Here is a 24,606-nt window from a genome sequence, read left to right as displayed (position 1 = left end):
ATCCTCCTGAATGTCAGAAGCCAGAAGTTCTGCCTTCTCTTAGAGTAGTGCTTTTGAGCCTATTTGTGAGGCTGGAGCAGTTATTATGTATTACCGTGTAAAAAGAACCAGAAGTAGGAGCATTCTGAAGGATTAGTTGCATGGATTGAGAACACAAAGGTATTTGGTGCTGTAGAGTTTTGTAGGTTTTATAGGTTTTGATTCCTATGGGCATAGAGGGAAGAAATTTATTTTAGAACATTCCTATCCTACCGGTTTTCCAAACGCATGGTGAATCATTTAAACAAATTATGAAATGACAGATATTTTTCTTTTGATAAATTAGTACAACTTAAAAATATAGGTGAGAGACAATCAGTACTGAAAGGAAGGGAGAGACTTTACATAAAATGCCATACCTACAATTGGGAGAGTGAACCTAAAGAGTCCATCTCCAGTAAAACATGAACGAATAAGGTTGCCATGCTACAGTCAAAAACTCTGACACACAATTGTTCTAGTCTGAAAGAGCTGCAGGGACAAAAATGATGAGGAAAATGAGAAAAAGGAGGTCCGGCGACCAGACCAAATTGGGATCTGGATCAGGGGGAGGCCCCAAGACATGACACTGTTACTGATGCTGTGGTGTGCTTACAGAGAGGGGCCTAGCATGACTGTTTATTGAGAGACCCAACAAGCAGCTGAAAGAGTCAGATGCAGATGTTACACCCAACCAATGGACAAAAGCTGCTGACCCCTGTGGGTGAGTTAGGGAAAAGCTGGAAGAACCTGAGGAGGAGGGCGACCCTGTAAGAGGACCAGCAGTCTCAATTTAACCTGGACCCCCAAGATCTCTCAGACACTGAATCACAATCACCAACCAGGGAGCTTACACCAGCTGATATGAGTTCCCCAATACATATACAGCAGAGGATTGGCGGGTCTTGACCCAGTGAGAGAAGATGCACTTTATGTGCAGGAGTCCCCAGGGAGTGAGATGGGCTTGTGGGGGTGGGGAGATGGGTATGGGGTGAAATGAGATGTGGAACAAGACATAGGGCATACTTGAATGGGGATAAAGACTGCACTTTAAAAAAATAATTAAAGAATAAAAATAATTTGAGACTATCATATCAATGTAGAGATTTCTCTTTTTCATGGCTGTCTGTAGAGTTTCAGAGATCATCTGTATATCCACAGGTAGGAAATCAGGATTATTTTTTAAAACACTTAAAAAATATTAGCTTTCAATAAGAAAAAAATCATTTATATATGCTTGTGTATACTCACATTTTTACCTCCCCCATGACAATGTCTAAATGATACTATATAAATATGTGACATTAGGAGTTATTATACACTCAGATGTCTTTTCAAAAACACTAAGAAGACCTGTCTCACTGTAGAACTGATCACATGGTGACTAACAACTCTCAACTTTTGCCAAAAATTTTTATACTGATGTGTTTCTTATAATATTGTTTCTTAGAATTACTTTAAAAATATAGAAGTTTCTAATGAATGGATACTTTATGCCAGTGACTTCCTTTTACTTTAGCAAAACAAGCTCCCAGAGAACATGTAATAAGAACAAACGGCCTGAGGTCAGTATTTTCATCTTGGTAAAGCTTTAAGAATAGCACATGTACCTTGATCATATTAGCCCTTCTTGCCCTGAGAATACTTTTATTCCTTCCCAGTGTGATAAAACTTGCCTTTAGCAATATCAACATGTTGGCAGCTATAATTGGCTTTAAACTAATAATGGACTCCCAGACAGAGTTATTAGTTTAACAGGCTGGCAATCAGAGACAGGTAAGTTCTGCACAGAGCCTTACCAACCTAAAACAGAAGTGCATTGCTTTTGATCATGCATATTTCACAACGGGTAAATAAGATATTCTTGTCAGAACAATCTAAAACAGATGCAATCTGGTAATGAGATAAAAAGAAGGGAGATATGGAGAGCTCTTGGGGCTGCTTGGAAGGAATTTGACATTGGGCCAGGACAGGGAAGTAAGCTCAGACAGGAATCTGATTTTTAAGCTAGAACAAAGAAGTAGGCTTCAGGCATGAATATTACTTTGGCCCAAGAGAGGGAAATGGGCACAGATATCTTGGTGATCCTGACAATCCTTTAGAAACAGTGATCATGGGACTCTATTGCTTTCCTTGTTCCTTGACTATTTGTGTCTATTGTCTTGCATGTTCTCTTAAGCTAAAAGTGACCTTATTACTTGCATGTAACTAAAATGTTATAAAAGCAGACCAGGAAAAAAATACTTGCCTCAGCCTCAGAACTGGCTGGAGTCATGCTAAAAATAAAAGGGTTGATGATCTATTCTATCTTTCAAAGGACAGAATGATTAAGTCTAAAGCATGAATGTACACAATTCACCTTCATTCAATTTGTCACAAAATGTGAATAAAAATCCCACATTTTCAAGCATCTGGTGGTAGTATAAATATACTAAGTTAACAAAATATATTAAAATAAGTAATTTTTAAGTTCTACCATGAAGTAACTTTAAAAAGTAAGCGAGAACCGCCTGAGACATTCTAAGTTTTATCTACTGCAAATAAAACTTTAGTATTAATAGTTTCCTCAGATAATTCTTAAAGATAGTCTTGGCATAAGATAAAATAAAAATATTTGAAAAGATAAATATGGTAATTAAATATTTCATTTTCATTATGGTAAACATGTACACAATTTTATGTTTATTGAATAACTCTTCACTTTACTCCTCCATAATGATAAAAGGCAATTCTCAAGTACAACAGTAATATTTCAAGGTATGTGTAGTTATTTTTTAAATGGCCTTTGTTTTTAATGTTGCTTAATTTCAATGTAAAACTTAGAAAATATTTTATTCTTAATTTAAATGCATATACATTTTAATACTTAATATTTTCATATGAATTTTGAAGTCTTGTATATAAGATATGTGTATATTTATTGCGTGTCTAGATCTGAAGTTCAGTATTTAACAGAAAAATTTTCTAAAGATAACAATTTCTTATTGCCTAGTTAGAGGAAGAAAATAAATCAAGCCAATGTAAGCACTCTAAGATGTTATAACTCCCTCAGCCCTTGCCCTTTAGAATCTGTTCATTAGTCATCTAGAAGTTCTGAGGTGTGCATTTTGATCATGCCATTTGCAATCTGGGTGAAAAAAATTGCAATCCTTTTTTCCCTGTAGTGAATTCTCCATGCATTTCTATTTCTACAAACTATCACTTATATTAAGTGTATATTTTGTGTCACTAGCATCTCTGCTTTGGTAAGGTGATACCAAAGATGTGAGCTCAGTTCAGTATCTTGTACGCATTGCTGTTATTCCCTGTTCCCATTTCAACATATCAACTGGTAATGCAGTCTCTGCAGGCCAAAGTTTATTCTAGAGGCTTCATACTATTCATGCATACAGGCAATAAAAACTAAATCAAAGCAAAGTTGACTTTACTTCACTACCACTTATAATGCCCTTTGATTTCTTAAAATTGCAAAATTAGCTGAGTCTGACAAGTATTGCTAGGAAAAGAAGAGACAGGAAGCAATCACATTGCAGCACACAGTAAAACTGTGGGCTAAACTTCTGATTACATAATATAGAACATTAGTCCTAAGAAGCAATTGCATATTTTAAAGAAATGCAATAATACAGACCTTAAAATAAATTCTATAATATTTTTGAGTTAAAAAATTCAGAACAATATTATGACTACATATATTTGAAGTTATTCTGTTTTAGCCACTCCTTCCTATAGTTAAGTTTTGTTCTTAAAAATACAATGGAAATCTAAAAATAATGATAATATTCTCAATTACCAATTAAGTTAGTGGATTAAACAATTTTTACTTATGGATTTTTGGAAAATACATATACTTCTAAAAAAGTTAGGCTTAAATTGTGTTTAGTAGCCCAAATATCAAAAATCAATAAACAAGCAATTCAAACCTCAGCATTAGAAAGTAACATACATAAAAATGTGTAACTGGTTTGAATAATTTTTAAAATGTCATTCATAAATACTTCAACTAATGTGTGACTTTTAAAAAATACTTCTAAATATTTCAATATGTTTAAATTACATTACGCAATAATGCAAGTATAAACATGCACATGATTAGTTAACTAAATACGATTCTAAATATTTATTACTAAAAATTTTACTTTAAAATTTCCACAGTGTAGAAATTGTCTTTAAACTCATTTTTATCAGAATTCTGACAACCAACACACTAGTGTGTGCTCAGTGGCAGGCTTCCATTGACCATCAGCATCTGTATCCAATCAAAAACTACCTTTTCCTGCCCATTCTGAAGATAATAAAATGTAGAAAGAAGTCAATGGGAGAAGAAATTTAAATAAGGAAAATGGATGGTAATAAACAAAATTTTAGCTGCAATGCTGAACAGAAGTTTACTCATGATGTTGAATACTGGGGATAAATATCCTAAAATAATTTCCAATTGATCTTATCATCTCTTAAGTTTTCTATGTCCTGGTGTTCTATAGTGTTTCTCTTTCATTTATTAATTTTAGCAGAAAGGAAAATGCTATCTAGTAATTTCCCAACCCTATTTTTCATAGGAAGGAGTAGATGAGGTTACTGTAACTGACAAAGGAAAGTGCTGAAAGTATTGATGTTAATTTGCAAATGAAATACACACTTAAACTAAGAACCTAGGTTATGTAAAAAATCTGGCAACAGGTATATTTCAAGCATACAAAACAATCACTTGTAAATAGTTTAAAATTTAATAAAACAACTATACGGTGCTAAGTGTACATTGGCACTTAAAGGTATTCTAATAATAAAAAGAAGTTACAGCAACCACTTAAATAAACAATTATACTGTTTACAATGAAGGTAAAAATAAGAAAGTAACAAATCAAATGTTTGCAAAGAAAAATGATTAATATGAAGTTATGTTTATTAAGGTACAACATAAATAATTTCTTTCATGTAAGAATTTAATAGAATAAATTCTAGTTTTATAATAGATAGAAAATGAAACATTATGGCGGATGATGAAGTAATGAGTTAATTATTCAAAATACATGATACAATTTATGTCAAATAAGTGGCAATTTAAAACCAGTTTGCACACAATTTAATGACGTTCAACTTAAAATAAAAGCTAATATCTCATAGACTATTATACAAGATGAATAAAAATATTATTATGAATAACAAATATTACTTTAAATAACTAAAATGTGGATACACTGTTTAATTTTGTGTTGTATATTTTCCCCTTCTAAATTATAGCATTTCATTCACTTTGCTTTAAAATACCTTTTCTGGAGAATCCAAATATTGCTCTTATAGGTAATTATAAAAAAATTATTCATTAATATGTTAAATAACTTTCTAACATATTAATTTCTATAGTCTAGTAACATCTGTGACTATATGAGTATTATATGGGAAATGCTGCCATTTGAAAACTTGATTTTCAACATTTTTGACATAATGGAGTATAAGAAAAATAACTTCTCATTTGAGAAAGGGAATCAGAAGAGGCAAGGATAAAGAAAATTGAGCATAGCAATAATGGAGAAGAAAAAGTTAAGTGAGGAGAGAAGTATAAAATGAATGGAAAAAATAGAATAGGAAGGAAAACTACAACTATATCAGCCTTACTCAGTAATATTTACCATCTTGAGAGTAAAAACAATACTATCTTATAATGTTTTTTTCTTACATCTCTCAGCATTTGGTGATCAACAGTATTACTTTGACATTCTATCTTCTTGACATCTCAACCTGGTTGTTCCATTTAGTTAGCTTCTATAACTAAATATATCAAACCACCTTTATCAAAATAATCATTAAGTGCCAAGAAAACCTTTCAAAATCACAATGGATATGTTTTAGTATTAATGCAACAAAGGAACTTTTTCCAAATGCCAGATTCAGTCACCACACATACCCCCTGCTTTAAATTTTATACTTAAAAAGAAAGTGTATGCTTTAAGTATGGACAAAATACTTAGAACACTCATACCAACAAAGGTATTAACCTGTAATTTAGTAGATTCGTTAGGAACATGCACACATGTTTTTGAATACGTACAACATCATCAGCAAAAAACATGTTTTGACCCCATCATGAGGGAGGAGTTCCTGGTTAAAATGATGCCAAGGTGGTAAGAAAAGGGAGAGAGGAGAGGAAGATGGATAAGGAGAGTGAGATGGAGAGAGATGGAGAGAGAGAGAGAGAGAGAGAGAGAGAGAGAGAGAGAGAGAGAGAGAGAGAGAGAGAGAGAGAATGAGAATCTGGGGTATTTTTCAGCAGCCTTTCAGAAGTTGATCTTCAGTGGCAGGGAGGACATGTAATAGGAATCATTCTGCTTTGCGTGGATGTTCATGATTTTTTTCTTCTTCCTATCTGGCAGTCAGTTTCTCAGCCACAGAAGTATGTTGATGTGAAAAGCTTAAAGGCTTATAATGAAGAATATAGCAACATGAAAATGGACATGTAACTTCCAGTTTCATTTCAAGTAACTATATATATATATATTTTTTTTAAAAATAAAAGAACATAGGAGAATTACACACATCTAAACGGACATGCTAAATTGGTAAGAGAGGTAAGAAAGTCAGTTGCTGTTGAGAATATGAACCGTACCAGCCATTTATACCAATGACATTCAAATGTCCCTGTTATACATTTATCTTACATTGGGCACCATGGAAATATTTTAAATTGTTTTTCAATGAAATTTTAAAAATTACAGAAAACGACTGATACAGTATCTTACCAACAATAAGATTTAGAATTATCCTTTTCTAACTGTTGAATCTGGAATTGTATAGGCTACTTCCCACAATATCATCATTCTGGTAAATTAATAAATGTATTTAATCATTTATATTATGTAGTTCAAGTCTATTACACTATTTACTGCACCATCATAGAGGAGACTGTAATGGCTATAGAGGACAGAAGTGCAATTGGAGACCTCAAATAATTCACACTTACTTCAAATAATTAATCAATCTACCCGTGCTTTAGCAGTGTGAAAACTCAAATAATTTTTATCCTACTCTCACTATACAGACAATAACATAGGCAATAATAAAAAAGAGGAAAGGGTAGTTTATGTTAAATTTTTAAAAATATGCAGAAATATGCCTTTTACTTCAGCATAAAGAAAAAAAATCTGTAACTAATCACATTATTGAACAAGGCTACTTTAGCAATCTCAATAAGCTTCCTTTTTCTGTTTTAATCCAAGACCCATTTCTTATTTATAATAGCAGTGTACCATGAAACAGGGACCTAGAGGTCCAAGTCCAGGATTAAATAAAAGGATAGAAGAGAAGAAGGAAGGTAAATTGCTATCAAGCTTCTATCATGTACCATCATTTTGGCAAGATTTTACTTATTCAGTCTATCTGAAGGAAATGAGCTTAATGAGAAATTGCAGTAAAGATGAGCTTCAAACTTAATTCGAATTTCAGTAAAACTGACTCACTACTCCAGTTATATAAATTCTCACTGTCTTTCCTCTTTCTTAATACATGGCCCCACTGAATGTCTCATTGAATCCTGAGATTTACTCACATGATTATTAACTTATTAGGATTCTTACTCCTTTGATAATTGTATAGGTTGAATTGTAGAAAGGTGCAATAAGATAGAAGTAAGGGTCTAGGTCTGAGAGTCAGAAATTTATGAGATGTTGATGAATTAAATACTTTTCTGAGTTTCAATTTCCACACACAGCAGCTTTTCTGCAAGATTTATTATAAAGAATAAACAAAATTTAAAATATGTGTCTGATATTTGTATTTACAGTTACATGTTAAGTTTCAGTTATAGTTAGTATTTCTAGAAAGAAAAACCACTGTGATAATATTAGTCACTTAAGGACATAAGAAAATTATAGAACAGAAACTAGAACTATTTTCCCCCAATATTCATTCTGTGCCATTTTCAAAAAGAATTGTAATTATTCCTGTGATGAAAATATGTATGCACATTCTCATAGCATTTAAATGTCGCCAATTCATGCAGAGGTTATTAGTTCATCTGTATATATTTAGACCTTGATATTCATTTAATGAATGTCAGGTTTACTCTTTACACAACATTGTTTTGTTTTTTTTTTTTTTTTTGTTTTTACTAGAAACTAACTTCCATCTTTAACTCTATCAGGTAGAATTTCACACAAAAGCAATACAAGAGAAAGTATACTTGTACACGTCTCTGTCCAAGCAGGCAACAATATGAACAGAACAGAGGGAAACGCTGCTGGCTTACTAGAATAGGTGCTTTATCCCCTTGCCCAAATCCTTATACTATGGGTCCAGAAATGTCCAAAAGAACAACCATTTTGAACTTTCTTTTATAGTGAGAAAATATAGTCTCCCTGCTAATCATTTGATAGAAAACCTTTGTATATTATCAGTACTTTATTGTTTAGTACTAGCCACATATCAATATATATCAATTAAAGTTTAATATCCATTTTTATATCAGGTAGACAATGAACTCACTGAAGGGACATTTTAACTTTCATGAGCATTGGGAACCAATCTAAACGTTTCTGAAGAAAAAACAGTCTTCCCAAATCTTCATTAGGACATGCAAAAGCAAATTTAGCTCAATGTCATGAATAGGAAATGATCACACCTTCTGAAGTTAGTAAATGGTGTAAAATGTTTGTTTTTTTTAAATCCCATACTACTAAAGATGAGGATTATTATATTTATAATCTCAAATTATTTTAATTTCAAATTGCAACATCAGACATTGTTTGCCAAAGAGCAAAGATAAAGCAAACCATCTGAAGCATAGGAAATGATCAGAAATGAATATCATTCATTTCCTACATATTTGAAAATTTGTCTTCACATCTATCACAGGCTACCAATCACAGCTCTGTGAACATATCTGTATAAAACAAGAAAGGTTTCTGAACTTATTTAACATAATATTTTTTTGGAAATAAAACTATAGTTCCTCTTGGCAAACCAAGAACCAAGTCAGCCACTGAAAAGTGTAATTTATACAAAACTGTGCACTTAAATTACGCCCAAATCCTCCATCAATAATGAATAAGTCAGTGTTCCAACAGATAAATGAATATGTTTATCACAATTATATATATACATGTATGTATATATGTAAATTAGCTAATTCACAAACCTATAAAAATGAAATTCTATCAGGAAAAGTCAAATTTGTAACCACCAATATTGTCCCATGTTTTAAACAGTCATCCCATCAAACAATTAAGAAGAATATTCATTTTTTTAAAAGTTCTTTAATTATCTTATATAAAATACTGGTGTTTAAATTTACTGGTATCATTTTAAAGCTCTAGAAAATCTTAAAATTATTTCCTCCCACTGACTCTTAAGGTAATTATACATACCACAGTCTGATGATTAACTTGAATCACTTCATCCCCAGCATGGATTTTCTTACACCGATCTGCAGGTGACTAAATTCAACATAAAAGAAAAAATATAAAAATTAGCAGCCATTTGTTTTCTCTGGAAACATTACAAAAATCCATCTCTTTAATTAAATTTTTAAAAATTAATCATAACCTTTGAGTAATTGTTATAATATGCTTACTGATAGTTAACACCTGGCTTGCATTCTGCACATAAGTAATGACAAATTAAATGCAAAGTCATACATATTTACACTAGAAAACAAAAACATCTTTCTGAAAGCATTAAAGGACAACAATAATTGTCACTAAACTTGGCAAAATTAATTGAGAATACCCTGCTAAGTACTACTAAGGCAACAGGTTTGAAAATATCTTTCACAAACAGACAGAAACAATAAAAACAAAGCCAACAAACAGAAAGAACTAGGAGAAAGAAAAGATGAGGAGTTGGAAGGTTGAGAGGTATTACATAAAAAAATACTTCAATAGAAATATAAAAATGTACATATATATTACAATACTTTCACAGTTTTACTTAGGCCTTTCCCATTTAATATAAACAATCCATATTAAGATAAATGGATCAATATTTTCAAGTATATGCATATAATTAACATTAAACTTTGAACGTGTTTATTTAACTGTTAATAAAGCCAATTCTGAATAATACAGAAAAGAAATTAAAACAAAAAGCAATTTGGTGAAGTCTGCATTATACAACATTCTCTCTAAGTATCTAATTCCAAGAGCTTGATGTTCTATGTAATACAATTGTTTGACAAGCCACAGAAAATGAAACCAAATGCCAGTTATACAGTACATAACAAGTTCATAATGTCACTCTCTTAATACAAAAAATAAATAAATCCCCTTTGATAACTTAATATTTATAAAATTTCAAAAATATAAAGGAAACTAAAATTTGTAATAGAAACCTTTTAATTCACCAGGTGTTATAATAGATTTTATAGACTTATTTGTCTAGTTACAACTGATTAACAATTATACATATTTTAGGCAAGTTTATTTGGCAATAAATTCTTGTACATTGACTCTTCATATAAATTTATATAAAACATTAATCCATTAAAATAATTTGCACAGGCTCTGTTATTATTCATTAACATCTACTTAAAAAAAAACAACAAAAAATAATGTGGTGACAGAATCCAGGAAATAAAATACTGTCTTTGATACTCCAAAATGGGATGTACACTAAAAGTGAGTTCTACAAGCTTATGGGGTAAGGGAGTGGATTGTGATGGTTTGCATATGCTTGGCCCAGGAAGTGGCACTATTAGAACGTGTGGCCTTGTTGGAGGAAGTGTGCCACTCTGGAGCTGAGTTTGGAGATACTCCTACTAGCTGCCAGAGGATGCTCTGTCTGTTTCTAGCCTCCTTCGAATAAAGATGTAGAACTCTCAGCTCCTCCTGTATCATGTTTGTCTGGATGCTACCATGTTCTTGCCTTGATGATAATGGATTGAACCTCTGAACCTGTAAGCCAGTCCCAATTAAATGTTGTTATTTATAAGAAAAAAATAAAAGTGAGTAGTTATTTTGTGTTATTTTGTTTTATGTTTATATGGTGTGTGTGTGTGTGTGTGTGTGTGTGTGTGTGTGTGTGTGTGTCTGTGTGTGTGTGTGTGTTCACACATGTGTCTAGGACATAGGTTGACATCAGGAATCTTCATCAAATTGTTTCAACACCTTATTTAATTCCGTTTTTTAGACTAAGGTCAGGGACCCCTCTGGAAGAGCTAGAGGAAAGACTGAAGGAACTGCAGGGGATGACAACCGAATAGGGAGAACAACAGTGTCAACTAACCCTGACACCTCAGATTGCTCAGAGACTAAGCTACTAACTAAATAGTATACATGAGTCCATGGCTTCAGCTAAATATGAGGCATAAGCCTGCCTTGTCTGGCCTCATTTGGAGAAGATATGTCTAATCCTGTAGCGACTTGCTACCCCAAGGAGGGTAGCTAGCCTGGGGGGAAAGGGGAGCATCTTCTCAAGGGCAAAGGGTAGGGGAAATATGATAAAGAACTGTGGCAGGGTAGACCAGAAGGGGGTAATCTCTAGAATGTAAATGAATAAAATAATTAATGAAAAAAACATCAGGGAAAATTTTCAATCATTCATTCATTCCTTTAATTTGTCTGTGAGCAAACTTGTGTCATGATGGCATGTGTGGAAATCAGAACAAGTTTTGTGAGTCACTTATTTTCTTCTAAGATGTGTCTTCTAGGGAAAGAAATCAGATCATGATCTGTGGAAGCGCTTTTATCCACTGATACATCTTACATGCCTCTTAAAACTTTATTTTTACATTTATTTGGTATGCCTGTGTATAGGGGCAGAAGCATACACATGTCACGGCATGCCTGTGGAATTCAGTGGACAACCTTAAGGAGTTAGTTCTTTCTATTTACTTCACTGGCTCCAGGGAATTTTATTTTTAAATTGGATATTCTATTTATTTACATTTCAAATGTTATCACTTTTCCAAGTTTCCCCTCCACAAGCCCCCTATTCCATCCCCCTCTTCTATCAGGGTGTCACCCACATGCCCATCCACTCTTACCTCCCCACTGTGGCATTTCCCTACCCTGGGGTATGACACTTTCACAGGACCAAGGGAAGTTCCTCCCAGGGAAGGAACTTAACCTTTCTGGCCTGGAAGCAAACATCTCTCTACCTGCTGAGTACTCTTGATGACTCTGCTACCTTGCCTTTTGAGTTTCTCTAAGTGAATTCATGGATTAGTTATACTGACTGTACAGCTAGCCTCAGGGATAACCCTGTCTGCTCTTTCAGTAGTGGCTTTTGATGTCCTCTAAGGTACCTAGCTTTTCTGTGGGGGCTGGACCACATTTATGTCCTCATCTTTGTACTCCAAGCACTTTACCACAAACACAGCATATTGTCGGGGTTGTTACTTTTTATGAACTCATTTCATTTGTGTAATAGTTTGAAAAATATTGGTATTAGGTCTTCTTTGAAGGTCTGGTAAAATTCTGCACCAAAACTATCTGGCCCTCACATTTTTTTGTGTGTGGGGGGTTGGGCGGTTTCTAATGACTTCTATTTCCTTACCTGCTCTTGATTTAACTTTGGTACCTGGTCATACATTTCATTTAAACTTTCCAGTTTTGATGAGTATAGGATTTGTAGTAGGATCTAATGATTTTTTAAAAAATATTCCCTTTTCTTTTCTGTTTTGTTAATTTAGATACTCCCTCTTTGCCCTCTAGTTAGTCTGGCTAACGGTTTATCAATCTTGCTAATTTTCTCAAAGAACCAGCTCTTGGCTTTTTTGATTTTTTATTTGTATCTTTTTTTGTTTGTTTGTTTCTACTTGTTCAATTTCAGCCCCGAGTTTGATTATTTCCTGCCATCTATTCCTCTTGAGTGTATCTGCTTCTTTTTGTTCTAGAGTTTCAGGTGTGTATGCTCTCTCCAGTTCCGTTTTGGAGGTGCTCAGAGCTGTGAGTTTTCCTCTTAGCACTGCGTTCACTGTATCCCATAAGGACATCATGAGTTTTACAGGCAAATAGATAGAACTATAAAATATCATCCTGAGTGAGCTAACGCAAACCTAAAGGGACATATACGTTATATACTCACTAATAAGTGGATATTAACCAAAAATACAGAATATTAGTATACAATTGGCAGAGTTCAAGGTTAACAATCTAAAGGGCCCAAGTGAGGATGACTTAATCACAATTGGAAAGGAGAAGAAATCACAGAGGGCATAGGGATGGAGGTCTTTGGTTGGGAGAGGGTAAGGGGAGGTAAAAAGGAGAACAGGATCAGGTATTGAAAGGGGGAACAGGAGTGAAGCCCTGGGGGTTAGCCAAAAGAATGAAATAGGCAACTTTGGGGTGTACGAGGTGGGAGGACCTTTTATGATGTACCAGAGATCCCGAAGGTGAGAGACTCTCAGTACTCAAAGGGAGGGAGCTTGGATGTAGTGCTCTATAGTGGGGAGGGTGAACTTGTTGAGTCTACTTCCAGTACAAAGACAGGGCATCAAGTGGAGGGATGGGTTTGCCATCCCACAGTCAAAAACTCTAACCCAGAATTGTTCCTGTCTGAAAGAACTGCAGGGAAAAAGATGGAGAAGTACCGGAGGGAAAGGAGGTCCAGTTACAGACCTAAATTGGGATCCAGCTTAGGAGGATGACCTAAGGCCTGACATGATTACTGAAGCTATGTTGTGCTTACAGACAGGAGCCTAGCATGGGTGCCCACTGAGAGGTACAACAAGCAGCTGAAAGAGTCAGATGCGGATACTAGCACCCAAACAGTGGACTGAAGTTGAGGACCCTGTGGTTGAATTAGGGAAAAGTTGGAAGAAGCTGAGAAGGAGGGTAGCCCATGGGAAGACCAGTAGTTTTAACTAACCTGGACCTATGAGTTCTTTCAGAAACTGAGCCACCAACCAGGCAGCATACACCAGCTGATATGAAGCCCCGGACACAAACAGCAGAGGACTGCCTGGTCTGGCCTCAGTGAGAAAAAATGCACCTAACCCTCAAGAGACTTAAGGCCCCAAGGAGTGGCAAAGGGGTGGCGGTGAGGACATCCTCTTGGAGATGGGAGAGGGGATATGGAATGAGGAATAGTAGAGGTCTGACTGGGAGGGGGATAATGACTGGACTGCAAAAAAGATTAAATAATATTAAAAAGAGTTTAATAACCAAAAAAGAAAATATCTGAATTTTTCTAATTAATGATTCTAAACTAAATTAAATGAGGGACATTTTAATTCATCCAGAATCTACATAGTATATAGTTTTAGATACAACCATCATATGATTGTGGTCAACATTTAGCTTCAATCATGTGACATACACACATATGCAAATTGAAAATGTTTTAATACTTACATTTTCCGTAGTTCCAGTAATTACATGGAGTCCATCATATGTGGACTTAATATACATACCCTAAGAAAAAGACAGGATCAGTAAAAGTGAAACTACAAATATATTTTCAAGTATAATATAATTTTATTCATGAGTGAACCATGCTGCCTTAGAACTGGTTAAAAAATTACTATGTGAATGTTCTAGTTTCTAGTTAAACTGCTATAAAGACATAAAATTCAGCATGGTATTTCAATATACTGAATATCATTCCATCTTCTAGAATTCATACTATACATTATGTGGCAAATTTGTGTATTTTGTGTTATTCACATTTTATACTGCTATAATTTTACAATTTAAAGTAGCTATCAATAGAGATATTCCATCTGTAACTAGCTGGAGGTTAAACAGTGATAAAATCTTACTTAAATAAACTTAGTTTTGTTATATTGTAGCATCCTTTACTTTCCTCCTTTATTTTGTAATAGTTGTAATATTTTATATTTTTCTTATTCTTTGTCTGATATACAATAGATTTAACTAACAAAATATCTATATAAAAGTATACATTTAACATTTATATAATGAAATCAAATTCTATACTTTTTTTCATACCTTTATGTTTATTATATAATTAGATATCCAGATGTACCCGTGATTTGAGTGAAAAGATAAAAGAAAAGTTAATGATTTGGAATGACCAAGAAATGTCAAGGTAGTTCCCTCAATTTTAAAGTCATTTCAAAATGTAATATATGAAAAGCTATTAGTTCTGAAACTGTTAAGCATAGAATTCTAAATGGGAAATAAAATGAAAGTAAGTTTAAAATAAAGTTGTTTACCAGTGAACTGTAGTTTTTTAAATGGACGTTCATAGTTTAATATATAATAAATAAGCAAAACAAAAGAATATATGGGAACTTTTGGCCATAACAACATGCCAGTGTTCAACCTTATGCTGGTGATGGTGACATGTACACTTTTGAGTTAATATCTATCTCATTACTTATGGGAAAACAAATATTATAATATTAAAGACAAAGAAGAGAATGACTGGTGCTAACAGTTCTACCATAGCTAATAACAAATCAATAAAAGAGCTAAAGTTCTATTTGTAAAAGCTAAATTATATTTTAGATTTTTACAGTAAAAGACTGTCTTTAAATAAAGTGGGAAACAGCACAAAACCCCCAACAAAGCATTGTTTGGACTAGAAAAATATCTTTAGCCTCCAAAATTTTCCATCTGTCTGTCCATCCATCTGTTCATTCATCCATCCATCACAGTCATCACTAATACTTATTAAAATTTACCAGGGCCTGTTTTAAGTATCAAATATTTACTTTGTAAAAAACATCTATGTGGTATAGCCATCACTGACCCTGTTTAGAGATCAAGAAACATCATTCAAATACCATTGTATTCCATTAAAATTATCTTTTCTTTTCCTTTTTGTTTTCCTTTAGGAATTAATTTTGAACAGTTCCTTCTCTAATACTCAGCTTGTTCAAATGATGTTTGCTTCACTTACTCTCGAAATACCAGTTAAGCAATAATAGTCAAAGCCTCACAATCAAGATGGTAAAATAAAGCATATTTGGAGATAGTTCATACACTTCACTAGATAAAGAAGCCTGAAGACTAAAGCTTCTCTAATAATACCTATAGGCCTCTCTGTTCAACTCATTATCTCTTTTCTGTCATCCACCTTTCAAATGTTCTAATAGATCTCATTTCCCCAACTTTTAATTTTTGAAATAACGTTTTTAAAGCAAATCATGACTTAATTACAACTAAGCACACGTATTTTCAGTCTTTCCCATGCCTTTACCTTATGGTCATTTAAGCATGTGCTGATTGATTCTCAAACTGATTTCTTTTAAATGTGACATATGAAGGTTATTCAAAAGTGAGTGCATTTTAGAACAGCATCTTGAATAACTCATGTAAAGCCTGTAATCTTCTACCAATTTGATATGATTCATAAGGAAGAGTCACCCTTAATTCTTTCCATTTATATTCAACATTTTAGATTTTTCTTTTTCTCCCTGTGAATATCAATTCAGTTGATGTATTGCTCACTGTTCTTCACATCTAAAAATATCCTTTTAATCTGCCCATACCTATATTAATTCTGAATTTGTATATAAGATAATTTTTTAAATACCAGATATACTTTATTTAGATTTCCCTCATAAAGTCCTTCCTGGTTATTATTTAATACAAAATAATTCTTAAAACTCTGTGGTTGTGTTCTTACTTGCAGAATGAGAAAAATAGTGTTTACCCTTCAGGGCTGCAAAGAAAATACAAGGCAAATGGAAAGTATTTCTACCACACACCTTAACTTCTAATTGATTTTTCCTTTGCTCTGAAAGTTGTTTTCCAAACTATTTAGAATTTTGGTTCTTACTATTTAAAATTTATACCAATTTTAAAAATCTGGTACAAACCTTCCTCAAGTTAAAAAGAAAAAGATCACTTTGGGGTGATCCGTTCATAGAGAAGATACATTTTTCCTAAAGTCCATCAATTAGTTGTGGCTCACTTCACATGTCTCTTGCCTCCCACAATTCTGGTGTAAATTAGTAGACATTTTTAATTCAGATTCCCAAAAAATCTAATCTAATCTAATGTTGTATTAGCACATATTTTTTTACCATATGAAGCTCAAAAAAAAAAAAAAGGTCAAAAAAAAAAAAAAAAACCCAAGTGTATAGCACCCTTTCAGAGTGGGGTACACCTAGACCTTAAATCATTAATAACTCAAGGGCTAAGATGATAGCCTTGTGGCAATTTTTGGTATTTAAAAATCATTATGTTATGAATGGATACAAAAATTGTGGTACATTTACACAATGGACTACTTCTCAGCTATCAGAAACAATGACTTAACCAAATTCTTAAGAAAATGGTTGCATCTAGAGAATATCATCCTGTGTGAGATAACCCAGTCACAAAAGAACAGACATAATATGCAGTCGCTGATAGTGGGATGCTAACCCCAGAGGCTTGTACTGCCCCAGAAACAACTCACAAACTGTGTGAAGTTCAAAAAAAAAAAAAAAAAAACATTATGCTCAGTCCTTACACACTAAGAAAACGTTGACTAATTCCTGGTTACATCCTGTTTTTCATGTACTTTTTGCTCATTGTAACTAGTAAGATCTTAATGCAGAGTATCAAACCTTAAAAAAAATGCTTAAAAATAAATAAAAAAATCATTATGTTTAATCTTTACACACCAAGAAAATGTTGATTATTTCCATGTTACGTCTTATTTTACATATACTTTATGCTTATGGTAACTAGTAAGATTTCAATGCATCCGATCAAACCTTTTAAAAAAATCAAGTACTGACAAAAATATGTTCATACAATTTTACGCCAAAAGGTTTTAAAAATCTGTACATGTATCTCTGTTTTTTTAATGAAGTTATAAGAAAAAATATTTTTTACTATATACATTATGCTATAAACATCTTTCATTGAAAATAACTTAGAGGAAAGGAAGAAAAATACTCAGTGTTAAGCAATGAAGAGTGTTATTTTAAAAAATGAAATTACTTTTGTAAATGTCATCTCCTCATAAACATGTGTTCCAAAGGCCTTTGATATATCTACAAGTAAGAACAGGATCAAACACTATGTCTGTGTATATGTATTATTTTACTTACATAACTGTAATTGTGATGAATTTTCATTTATAAATTAATCAAGATTAAAATTCCTAATAGAAAATAGAATAATTATGATAATAAACTGACAAAATGGTAATATGAATGCAATTTCTTTCTCTCAAAGTACCAAACATTTTCAATTTATCAGTTATAAGAAACATTTTATGGCTTCTCCTTAGCATATCTGATTTATTAGCAACACTATTTATCCAGATTGGGGATATTTATTGTTGGATAAGACTTGATTAAACAAAGATCTTTTGATATCATTGCCTTCAATTTAATAATCTCAATAGCTATCGTGTAGTCAATGAGTGGGGTATAATATATATTAGTATTACAAAGCTATACAAAAGTATATATATATATATATATATATATATATATATATATATATATATATATATATATATATGTTACCATGAGATTTTAATCACACCATTCAGAATGATATGCAATTTCAAATGCAACAATTGTCTATTTCTGGAAATACCATTTACTGCCTTACGACTGCACTTGTTCGTGTTAGTTGAAACCACAGAGGGTAAACTTCAGATGAGGGTGGAAAGTGTTATAATGAGACTACTAAATCACAATGGTTTCTTCATATAAACTTACAAATCTTATAAATAAGCTTACAAAAGTCAATATTACATAAAATACTTACAACTTAGTCTGATGTCATGTAATCATGATGGTACATTTGATTTTCATCTTCTCATGAAAACACTCACAAAATGCAAATAAAAAAGCACTAGGACCTATAAACACCCAGAATCAATGAGCCCACTAGCACAAGATTTTCTATAGGAGACATGATGGCCTCAAACTAAATATCATTGGTGGCCAATAAAGGCTTTCCCTCTCTGAAATAGTTACAAACATCTCAATAAAGACATGCATACATGTGTATGAAAAAGGAATATAAACAGTTAAAATTTACATAGGGATCATTAAATGTATATTCATTTCCAAGATTCCTATTTTCTAGAATATTATTATTTATTGGGAGATAGTTTAGAACACCATAGGGTGAAACTGATATGTAATAAGTTCATTGCAGGTAGATGCTTTTCAGCTTGTTTCTTTGTGTCTGTGTCTTCCTCATGCTTATCAATGTTACATATTTCCTTTCTGAAGGTATGTTTGAAAAGCTCAAATGATTAATATAAAAATTTATCAATGCAGTTCATGAATGTTGGCCCAGTGGTAGTAATATTCAGTTGGTCATTCAATTCTTACAACAACACATATGAAAAAAGGAATGGATGCACTTGATAAACATTATAGTTTCTTAGAAGATGGCTCAGTGCTTGCTAAGTAAGTAGAAAGACCTGAGTTTGGATACCCAGCACACACATAGAATGTCAGGCATGGTGGAACTTGACTGCAGTCAAGTGCTGGGAAAAACAGGAGGTGCTTGCTGGCTAATCAGTCTGTCAAGCTCCAGCTTTATTTAGTAAGATACGCTTGTCTCAACAAAAGAGAAAGCAATTGAGGAGGACACTCAATTTTAAAACCTGACCCCAACATGTACAGTCATGCCTGCCTGGACACACATATACACACACTATTATACATACCTCAGAAGCACTCACACACAAAATGTGACTTTAACTACCTACCTAATGAGAAAGAAGATCTGTTAAAACCAGAATAAATCAAAGTAAAAATGAATAAAGAAAATACCTACTTGGCAGGTAACATCGTGTTTACTGTAAAATTCTTAAAAGTTCTTAAGCTAAGAAATTTTAATTGGTGAAAGAATGCACCTAATGATGACCCAATTAAATAGGATAATTGAGGAATTACCATTTTCGTTTCTCTCTATTTTTATGGATCTGTCCTTTAAAGGTTATTTTTGACACTCTCCTACTACCTTGACTTCTGTAGGAAATGAAAAGGAGGCTGAGTCTTTGTGGAAACCACTTTTTTACCCATACCACTTGCTATGTGCTGAGGACGATGGCTTGGTAAACATGGTATTCCTTACCAGCCCTTCACTCGGTTTGATATTTGCCAGCTGAATCACTTCCAGGTGAGCAGACTGTGAAACCAGAGGATCTGACGACAGGGATATGATGTGGTCACAGACCCCAGAAAGAGTTTTACACTGGAGGTGAAAGAGAAAGCATGGTAAACATATGTTGTAAGTAACATACAAATCACCATTTATTATATTTTTAAAGTTTTGTTTTATTTTCAATTACATGTGTGTGAACATGATGTTGATGCCCTCATAGGCATCAGATATCTCTGTAGCTGGATTACAACTTCTGAGCTACTCAGTGTGGGTGCTGGAAACTAAACTCACTCTTAATCTCTGAGCCATATTTCTAGCCCCTATCATAACCTTTTAAGGAGGAAAGATAGTTGAAGAATATTACCTAGCATTTGATTCTTTAAACTTCTTATATAAAAGGTCATTAGGTACACATAATATACAAAATGCATCTATATTTTTAAGTTATAGAAATATAAACTGTATGTTTGGATGTGAATGCAAGATGTAGATATGTATTATTTATATTATTTGAAGCATCATGCCTAAATTATTTCCTAAAATTTTGATAATCCAAGAACCTATTGATATTTAGGTCCAATTTAGTTAAAATTGTATTTAACTAAACTCTAAATAATATTAAATCCAGATGTCTTTTATTTAGTGATCAGAAAAGTAAAAATAAAAGAGCTCCTCTTGCAGTCACTTTAAAACATGTGGCCATAAGACTGGCTCTCTGCTACTTGACTGTCTGATGACTCTGATATGTCCCCCACTTGGGTAGGGTCATTTTCATTTAGAATATTGAAGGCCTTCACTGTTATCACTGGAGTATGTGGATCTCTTTAGCTGTGGAAAAGATGTATCACATGTTTAGTTGGTAAATTCTTCTTGCATTTTTCTTAACTTTCTGGATCAAGATTACCTTTGTATAGAACTTCCCACTTCCATAAAGCATAGCTTGCTAAGCTATTTCTTCACCCTTCTATGATAAGTCAGAAAGTTAACTTATTCTGAACACCTCTGAGACAAAGACCTTTAATATCCCATTCATATATAATTTTCCCTGTACCCCACTTACCACTCACACCTTAAAACTGCAAATATACATATATATATATATATATATATATATATATATATATATATATATATATTATATACAAAATGAATAAGCTGAAGGTCATATAAGAAGTTTTTATTTAGTGAATGAGTTACTATTTTCATTGTTCTATAGTTATTGATTAGTTTACCTTGAAGGTGATGATTCTCTTTGTATTTCTGGGCACCCCCTCCCGAATAGAGAAACTGTCAAGCTAAACTTGTCTGTATAATAGGACTCATTATTTTTGCATTTGTTTCTCAAGACTGCACTTTAACTGACTGTAGTTGTCAGCTCCTAAAGACAGACATTGGTCACATAACACCAAGACATAAAGTAAAAAATATGGGCCTGATATGAGGATAGATGTATGTAATTATCACTCTGACACTGACTTTGTCTATAAGCAAGTTCTATCCTTATGGCTGTTTTCTTCAGATAGAAAGTTATATCATTCAGTAAAAATTGCCTTATAAGGCTTATAATTTAAAATATGATATTTTAAAGAGTCAAATATAGCTACTATCCAATGATAATAAACAAATACTTGTTTTACCTATTGATTTCCTTTCCTATAAAGTCCTCAGCCCTTACACATGAGGTGAATTAATACACTATTCTTAATTCCAAACTGTCTTATAATGAATAATAATCACAACAGCCTGTTCAGCTGCATAACAATTATGACAATTTTTACTCTTCTCCTCTCTCTGATATTAAGGTCTTGGTGCTTTGGATAAAATGATAAGCTTCTACTCACAAATACTCGTTAGTGTAAATTGGAAACCTGACAATCTAGAATCACTTGAGATACAGGTCCACGGCATGCTTTTTGGGATTTTCTTGATTACATTAATTGCAGTGGGATGACTTGCCCGTTATGGCAGCCCTATCCCTGGGCAGGGGATCCTGGACTGTTTGAGAATAGAGAAAGCTAGTTTAGCACAAGTGTTAATGTATCTATTGCTGTTTCTGATGACAGATGTGAGAATTCCAGATCCTTCAAGTTCTAGCTGCTCTGACTCTCCACCATGATGGACTGTAACCAAGAATGGTGAGCTAAAATGAATCCTTTCTTGTTGTCAGCCTCCCCAGTGTTTGTAATAAATATGTAAACCATCACACCAGGCTTACATTATAATTTTAAAACTCAAACATATTAACATATTAATTAAGTCTGTATTTTCAAAAAATAATAGAGAAGGATAATACACTGTAATTTTTATTTAATATTATTGTTAGCAGAAATTATTTGTAGAATGCCTACAAATACTTGGAACAATGAAAAATACTTCATATTCATTCTCATTTATCATTCTACCTTCTCAAAGGAGGTATTATTATAGTTAGCTGAACAGACATGAGAATTAGGCTAAAAAACAAGCCATGGTTGCTGACTTGGTAGAATGATCTGAATTCTTAATTATTGGGTGTACTTTATTAGTTATTAACATGTTTTAATAAACTTCATTTTGTATTGCTTGGGCTGCTTTAGATGTGTTCAATAACAACAGAGGAACAACATTATCAACTAACCAAACCCACCACAACTCCCAAGGTCTAAAACACCAACCATTGAGCATCCATGGAGAGACCCATGGCTCCCGTTTTGTATGTAGCAGAGGATGGCAGTGTCTGACATTAATGGGAGGAGAGGCCTTTGGTCCAGGGAAGGCTCATTTTCCCAGTGTAGGGGAATGCCAAGTTGAGGTTGAGGTTGGGAGAGGGAGCACTTTCATGGAGACAAGTGGTGAGGGAGGAGGGATGGGAGTGGGAGAGGGGATAACATTTGAAATGTATATACAAAGAATACCCAATAAAATAATTTTAAAAAAATACTAAAAAAAAAAAAAAAGAGAGAATTGTCAGTCATATGCCAAGGAGCCTGGACTTTGGTGACCATCTTAGATTCTTACTTACCACAGATGTGAATGGAAAGCAATCAACAATCAAGAGAATGTTGCTGAAAAATTTGCACATAGTTCTGAACCATAGAACTAGATTTTTGTTCTCATGGGGGGCATATGAGAGTGATGAAGTTGGAACTGGATGCCAGCTTACATTTAGTTCCCTAGCTGTATGACATTGGGAAAAATATTAATCCTTCCAGTGTCAAAGTCTGTCACATATGCAAATTTGATAGAAAAAAGACAGTATCTACTTCTCTGCATTAGGGTAGGGACATAGCATCAACTAGAATCTACAAGATCTATTCTATTTTCCTGATGTATCAGGAAACAGCGACAGAAAAGCTTTGCGGTGGGTCCCCAAAACAGATGAGAGACTTAAGAAAGGGTATGCTACTTTCTATGCTCAAGGATGACAACACTTCAGATATAGTAGTCATTCAAGATGAGGTTATTAAGTCTACTTAAGCTATGAACACTACATTCACATAGAGTAAATGAGCTGGAAGGGTTCAATATCTTAGAGACTATTTCATCTTTCAATATATAAATATTCTTTTTAGGAAAATAAGGACCAAGCATCTGAAATCTCTGAACAATTGTTACAAATATATCCCAGAAATTTAAAGGTGGCATGTATGGTTTTGCAGAGGTAAATGCTAAACATACTGTGACAGTTAGGAATGGATTAATACTCAGCTCTAAATTTACCCTTTAGTGCCTTTTCTCTATATAGGAATGGGATGTGTGCATATGTATTTCTTTCTTTACCTTGGGTACAATGCTATATTTTTGACAGATGAGGGTACTGCAGGAACACTGAAGGAATAAAGAAGGCTTCTTTCTAGGTTCTCATGGGCTACATATTAAATTTGCTCGTATTTAATTTAGGGTCTATGATTGTTGCCCATATTTTGAGTAGACCAGGTAATGTCCTGCTTCAACTACATACCTAGATTATTTATTTAAATCTCTCAGCAACTGTGCTATCTAGGTTCAGAGTCGGTCATCCTGAGGTTATCTTAAGATGTTCTCTTGAACTCTTATTATAGCAGCACCCAAAATCTTTCTAAAAGATCTCTCTCCTGGTCTTGTAACTAAAGGCAAGCTCTTCTTCTTTCTTTTCTTTCTTTCTTTTTTTGTTTTCTCTCCTTTTTCATTACTGACTTTGTTAATTTGAATACTGTCTCTGTGCCCTCTGATGAGTCTGGCACAGGGTTTATCTATCTTGTTGAATTTCTCAAAGAACCAGCTCCTGGTTTTGTTGATTCTTTGTATAGTTCTTTTTGTTTCTACTTGGTTGATTTCAGCCCTGAGTTTGAGTATTTCTTGCTGTCTACTCCTCTTGGGTGCATTTACTTCTTTTTGTTCTAGAGCTTTCAGGTGTGCTGTCAAGCTGCTAGTGTATGCTCTCTCCAGTTTCTTTTTGGAGGCACTCAGAGCTATGAGTTTTCTTAGCACTGCTTTCATTGTACCCCATAAGGTTGGGTATGTTGTGCCTTCATTTTCACTAAATTCTAAAATGTCTTTAATTTATTTTTGTTGGATGTTCTCTATCTTTATATTTCAGATGTTATCCCCTCTCCTCCAGTCCCATCACCCCTCCCTCTCCACTTGCCTCCATGAAGGT

At 33.4% G+C, this 24,606-nt stretch overlaps 1 protein-coding gene across 4 annotated transcripts in view; it reads right to left on the bottom strand.

The window, feature by feature from the left end:
- The window catches only part of CNKSR2 (connector enhancer of kinase suppressor of Ras 2), a gene marked incomplete at its 5' end in the record, with an annotated part of 252,528 nt that overhangs the window by 117,410 nt on the left and 110,512 nt on the right, over positions 1 to 24,606 (bottom strand). For all 4 annotated transcript variants that reach the window (XM_080910443.1, XM_080910444.1, XM_080910445.1 and 1 more), the window contains 3 exons: positions 9,378 to 9,446; positions 14,304 to 14,363; positions 19,959 to 20,078. In XM_080910443.1, coding sequence (XP_080766569.1) covers positions 9,378 to 9,446; positions 14,304 to 14,363; positions 19,959 to 20,078 — 249 coding nt within the window. The remainder of the gene's footprint in view (positions 1 to 9,377; positions 9,447 to 14,303; positions 14,364 to 19,958; positions 20,079 to 24,606) is intronic.

Source organism: Micromys minutus (assembly GCF_963924665.1).
Source record: "Micromys minutus genome assembly, chromosome: X".
NCBI classification, from domain to species: Eukaryota; Metazoa; Chordata; class Mammalia; order Rodentia; family Muridae; genus Micromys; species Micromys minutus.
Note: the sequence above shows the minus strand (reverse complement) of the source record. Positions and strands in the feature narration are given on the sequence as shown.